At 48.4% G+C, this 6,254-nt stretch overlaps 1 protein-coding gene across 3 annotated transcripts; it reads left to right on the forward strand.

Annotated features, from left to right (window-relative positions):
• Positions 1-45: 45 nt before the first annotated feature.
• C4H6orf136 (chromosome 4 C6orf136 homolog) lies at positions 46-6,220 on the forward strand. 3 transcript variants are annotated; one of them, XM_007532299.3, is made up of 6 exons: positions 46-318; positions 2,023-2,424; positions 2,645-2,733; positions 2,883-3,083; positions 5,782-5,851; positions 5,928-6,220. In XM_007532299.3, exons 1-6 carry the CDS (start codon positions 247-249, stop codon positions 6,039-6,041), a joined length of 948 nt encoding a protein of 315 aa, XP_007532361.2. In that variant the 5' UTR covers positions 46-246; the 3' UTR covers positions 6,042-6,220. The 3 variants fall into 3 exon arrangements, with proteins under 3 accessions (XP_007532361.2, XP_060045389.1, XP_060045387.1); XM_060189406.1 differs by lacking the exon at positions 46-318 and adding an exon at positions 471-588; XM_060189404.1 differs by lacking the exon at positions 46-318 and adding an exon at positions 599-821.
• Positions 6,221-6,254: the final 34 nt, after the last annotated feature.

The following is a 6,254-nucleotide window of genomic DNA, read 5'->3' on the forward strand; positions in this document are numbered from 1 at the left end:
AGGCAAAAAGTGAGCGCTGCTAATTTACTGCGCAAGCGCAAGAGCGCAGGCGCCCTTGCTAGAAACGCAGCACCACACCACTTCCCTGGGATCCGCAGTGCGCAAGCGCGCAACCTCTCCGTTTCCCTCCCCTTAGTCCTTACCTCCCCCCATCCCCGTTCCCCTTCAAGAAGCCGGCTCCAGGGTGCGCTCACCCCGGTGAGGAGGCCGGACTCTGAAGGCTCTCTGTCCCACTCCCGGAAGATCATGTACCAGCCCAGCCGGGGGGCAGCTCGGCGTCTCGGCCCCTGCCTCCGCGCCTACCAGGCTCGCCCCCAGGTGAGAGATGAGGGGGAGCGGGAAGAGAGGGGGCGGGGAGAGACCCCACTCGGAGCCGGCGCGCTGGGCGGAGCACGCGCTGCTTCTGCGCAGGCGCAGTGGTGTTCGCTCGCCCCTTCCTACCTTTGCCGGGCGGCGCGTGGGGGCGGGGGTGGGGGCGGCTGGAGGACGGACGCCGCCGGCCGGGCGCGGGCGTGACACCGCTCCTCCCAGGTCTAGGCTGGGAACTGGGGTGGCGATGCGCGTCTCCACGGTTACCTGTGCCTAGAGGTGATTTGAAGGGCAGAGGCGGAGTGGCTCGCGGTCTGCCCAGGCACTGCCCCGTGGTTCCCCGGTCCCGACCTGACCTGCGGGCAGAGCTCTGCGGGCCGCACCGGGATAGCGGTCGGGGCAGCAAGGCGGGCCCACGTAGACCCGCTTCGGGTCCGGGCGTCTGGCCTGGCGAGATGGCCACGCCCCCGGCGGAGACCGAGGCTCAGGGATGCTGGCGGGGACCAGTGCAGGTGCGGGTGCTCACCCCCGCCCCGCCGCAGGGGGCTGCTGGAGAGCGGAGAGACCCGGGTCTGGCCTGACTGGGTAACCTCCCCTTGTCGCAGTTCCTCCGTCAGTAAGCCAGAGGGAATGAAGTTCAACCTTTAACAACCTCCTGGACTTGTGTTATTAATTAGGGGGACCCGCTCTTATAATTTACATTTATATACATGACACTTTATAAGTCGCAAAGCTTTACTCACACACTCATGCCATACACTTCTTGGAATAGTTAGGTGTGGCTGCATCGCCCTCATCTATAGGATACAGACATAGGGAATGAGAATGCCTAAGGATTGGGATTCAGTTGTTCATTCTTTCTTATTTTTAGCTTAATTTTTAAAAATTATCTTTATTTATTGGATAGAGACAGCCAGAAATCGAGAAGGAAGAAGATGATAGGGAAGGGAGAGAGCGAGATACCTGCCACACTGCTTCACCACTCGCAAAGCTTTCCCCCTGCAGGTGGGGATCGAGGGCTCAAACTCAGGTCCTTGAGCATTGCAACTTGTGCGCCCAACTAGGTGTGCCACCACCCGGTCCCGCTGTTCATTCTTCAAATATGTTCTTTTTAAAAAAATTTCTTTATTAGGGAATTAATGTTTTACATTCAACAGTAAATACAATAGTTTATACATGTATAACATTCCCCAGTTTCCCATATAACAATACAACCCCCACCGGGTCCTTTGTCATCCCACCCCAGAGTATTTTACTTTGGTGCGATATTCAGATATGTTCTATAAAAGGTGGAATTGCCCCCCAGTGTTAAATTCTTAAAGAAATGTTAAGTATTGGGGGGGTAACATAATGGTTATGCAAAAAGACTTTGAAGCTTGATGCACCACCATAAGCTGGAGCTAAGCAGTACTCTGGAAAAAGAAAAGAAAAAAGATGAAGATGAATTTATCTTCTTTTTTCTCTCTTACATCCATCTCTCCTGTTAGGAGGAAGAAGTAGGTAGCACCAGGCGTGGATGAGCAGTTTTTTGTTTTTTAAACCAGAGAGCTGCTTTGGCTGGTGGAGGGTGGGGGTGGGGGAAAGATAGGAGGTTGAACCTGGGTCTTTGGAGTCTTAAGCATGATAGTATTTGGGTATAAACTTTCTGCTATCTTCCCCCACCTTAGGCAGCTGAATTCTTATCTTTTTCCCTTTTGTTCTTTTTCTCCCTAGGACCATCTTTCTCCAAGGGCTCTACCATTCCCACCCCTTTGGCCCCACTCCACAACCACCACTTCTCCATCTTCTCCTCTTCTCTGGTCCCCCTCACTCCCACACCTTCCCATTAGAGTGCTTCCCCAAGCTACCCCACTACCTCTCCCTCAGGTCCAGGCCCTCAACTCACTGTGGGTGGTTGCCCCTCCAGGAAAGGGGGAAGAGGGGCCAGGACCTGAATTGCATAGTGGCTGCCTGGATGGGCTTAGAAGCCTATTTGAGGGACCTCCCTGCCCCTATTCTGGGGCTTTGATACCTTTCCAAGTCCCCGGGACTGCCCACCCATCTCCCACCACTCCATCAGGAGACCCAAGTATGGAGGAGCATCTGGCTGTCATGTATGAGAGACTCCGACAAGAAGTAAGTCTGTTTGATAAAGTGGGAAGGGATGAAGGTAATACTTAGAAATAGAGGAATCCTCTATCTTGGAGCCCTAAGGCTCAGGGTTAAGGGAAATTAAAAATGACATAAGGATGAAATGACCTTAATCAGGGAGAAGTAAGGAGCCTCTAAAAATAGAAGACTGAGAAATAAGATCTTTTCTACTCCCTCTGGACTGACACCCTCTTCTTTTACCTAGCTTCCCAATCTCTTCCTTCACTCGCATGACTACACACTCTACTCATTGGATGTGGAATTTATCAATGAAATCCTGAACATGCGCACCAAGTGAGAATCCACGCATGGGTAGGGGTTTGGGGAGGAAAAGGACTGGATGCTGTTTACCTTTTCCTTTTCATTAAGGTTCTTGGCTGCTTCTCAAACAGTTCCTCATTCCTCAGACAGACGTCAGATTTCTTTTCCACCCTTTTTCACAGGGGACGGACATGGTACATTTTGTCATTGACCCTCTGCCGCTTCCTGGCTTGGAATTATTTTGCACAACTGCATTTGGAGGTTCTACAGCTGACCCGCCACCCTGAAAATTGGACCCTTCAAGCCCGTTGGCGGCTTGTAGGACTGCCCATTCATACACTCTTTCTGCGTTTCTACAAGCGTGACAAGGAGGAGCTTTACCGGTATGAAAAAAAATGACAGAATCACCTTAATCAGTCTCTGAATCTTGCCCTTTTAAAAACTTGGTAGTCTTTTTGTTTGTTTTTAAATATTTATTTATTCCTTTTTGTTGTCCTTGTTTTATCATTGTAGTTATTATTATTGTTGTTATTGATATCATCATTATTGGATAGGACAGAGAAATGGAGAGAGGAGGGGAAGACGGGGAGAGAGACACCTGCAGACCTGCTTCACCGCCTGTGAAGTGACTCCCCCTGCAGGTGGGGAGCCAGGGGCTCAAACTGAGATCCTTAACACCAGTCCTTGCACTGTGCACCACCTGCGCTTAACCCGCTGTGCCACCACCCGACTCCTGAAACTTGGTAGTCTTGTCCAGATGATCCTTGCTCTTTCCTTTTTACTGAGACTCCTTGAGGTCAAGGATTTTCTTTTAGTTTATTTGAATATAATAGAACTGGAGATTTACTAATAGGTTTGATTTGTTTGCTTTCCAAAGCATTGCTCTGCTCTGGTTTATGGTGGTCCAGGGGATTGAACCTGGGGCATTGGAGCCTCAGGCATGAAAGGCCTTGTATAACCGTTAGCTATCTCCTATGCCCTGAACTCACTCTCTTTCTAATTTTTTTTTTTTTTTACATTATCTGGCATAATGTAGGTACTCAAATACTTGTTGAGCAAATGAAAATCTGTCTTACATGTTGAGCCACTCAAACTTTAAAGTAAGAGACAGAGACATTACAACACCAAAGCTTCCCTCAGTGCAGTGTAGTGGGGGTCGGCACAAATCTGGCTTGTGCCCATGACAAAGCAAGTATCTTGGGTCAAGCCCCTGGCTCCCCAGCCCCTGAACCAGGTCCTTGCACTTCATATCATGTGCATTTAATCTGTTGTGCTACTGCCCATCCCCCTTGTTTAAGATTTTATTTATTAATGAGAAAGATAAGACATTACTCTGGTACTTATGTTGCCAGGGATTAAAGTTGGACCCTCATGCTTGAGAGCCTAGTGCTTTATCCACTGTGCCATTTCTTGGACTACTTTTTCCCTCTGAGCATGGTCTCACACATGTGCAACGTCACCCAGTTTGAGCTCTATTTTCAGAGATATAAGGACATTACTGCACCAGAGCTTCCTTCAGTACTATGGCACTTCCCATTTGGGGATCAAATTTGACTCCCACAGATGCTCTATCTGGTGAACCAGTGGGTTGTTTGAAAAGTCATGACGTATTTTTCTGTGCAAAAATGTGTCATGACTTTTCTGACAACCCTGTTATTTCCCCAGCCCTAAGAAGTTTTTTAAAAGTATTGGTGCCAGATATTCCAACTTAATTGAGGGCAGAGTACAACCTGTACATCAGAATGTTTTTTTATTAGTGATTTAATAATGATCAACAAGATTGTGATAAGAGGGGTACAATTCCCACCACCAGAGTTCTGTATCCCATCCCATCCACTGGAAGGTTCCGTTCTTTTTTTTTTTTAATTGTTGTTATAGCTATTATTATTATTGATGATGGCTTTGTTGATAGGACAGAGAGAAATAGAGAGAGGAGGGGAAAATGGGTGAAGCGACCCCCCTGCAGGTGGGGAGCCGGGGGCTTGAACCGGGATCCTTATGCCAGACCTTGCGTTTCATGCCATGTGCACTTAACCCACTGAGGTTAACCAACCCCGGAAGGTTCTGTTCTTTATCCCTCTGGGAGTATGGACCAAAATTCTTTATGGGGTGCAGAAGGTGGAAGGTCTGGCTTTTTTTTTTTTTTTTTTTAATTTCCCTTTTGTTGCCCTTGTTGTTTAACATTGTTGTGGTTATTGATGTCGTTGTTGGATAGGACAGAGAGAAATGGAGAGAGGAGGGGAAAACAGAGAGGGGGAGAGAAAGATAGACACCTGCAGACCTGCTTCACCTGTGAAGCGACTCCTCTGCAGGTGGGGAGCCGGGGGCTTGAACTGGGATCCTCATGATGGTCCTTGCGCTTTGTACCACCTGCGCTTAACTCGCTGTGCCACCACCTGACTCCCGAAGGTCTGGCTTTTGAATTGCTTCTCCACTGGACATGGGTATTGACAGGCCGATACATACCCCAGCCTGTTTCTGTCTTTCCCTAGTGGGGTAGGGCTCTGGGGAGGTGGGGTTCCAGGACTCATTGGTGAGGTCGTCTGCCCAGCTTCTTTTTCTTCTTAAGATTTACTAGGGAGTCGGGCTGTAGCACAGCGGGTTAAGCGCAGGTGGCGCAAAGCACAAGGAACGGCATAAGGATCCCGGTTCGAACCCCGGCTCCCCACCTGCAGGGGAGTCGCTTCACAAGCGGTGAAGCAGGTCTGCAGGTGTCTATCTTTCTCTCCTCCTCTCTGTCTTCCCCTCCTCTCTCCATTTCTCTCTGTCCTATCCAACAACGACAACAACAATAATAACTACAACAATAAAACAAGGGCAACAAAAGGGAATAAATCAATAAAATATTTAAAAAAAAAAAAGATTTACTAACACCAGAGAGAAGCAGAACCTGCCCCTGTCACATGTGATGCTGGAGATCAAGCTCAGGATTTTATACTTTGAAGTCTAACATTAACCACTGTGCCACTACATCACAATTGTTCAAAGTTCCCCAGGTGATCTAATATGTAGCAGTTTGGAAATGCTGAAACTTATTTTCAGTAAGCCTTTTTTTTTTTTTTCCTTCCCTGCTCCCTTCAGAACCTATGATGCCTATTCCACATTCTACCTGAATTCCAATGGCCTCATTTATCGACATCACCTAGACAAAGTGAGTCCTACAGCTGGATGGGGTGTGGGATAAAGGGCTGGAACACTACTAGTTGATGTCATCTTTTCTCCTGCAGTTGATGCCTTCCCATTCACCCCCATCACCTGTGAAGAAGCTGCTCGTAGGAGCCCTGGTGACACTGGGGCTGTCAGAGCCAGAACCCAATTTAGACCTGTGTCCTGAAGCCTGATCCAGGAGTTGGGATAGAGGCAGCACTGAAGATTTTGCTACTGCACAAGAGGAGGAGCTGGAGGCAGCCAGGAACCTCAGAAGCCACTTCTCCCCCATTTCTCTCCATTTCCATCTCATGCTCTGTAAAGCTGTTGTGTAATTTAACTTGTAAATAATAAAGTTTAAGTGGATATATGAGATCAGATTTCCATGTTACTTTCTCTGGATCTAT

Source organism: Erinaceus europaeus, chromosome 4, assembly GCF_950295315.1.
Source record: "Erinaceus europaeus chromosome 4, mEriEur2.1, whole genome shotgun sequence".
Lineage (NCBI taxonomy): Eukaryota > Metazoa > Chordata > Mammalia > Eulipotyphla > Erinaceidae > Erinaceus > Erinaceus europaeus.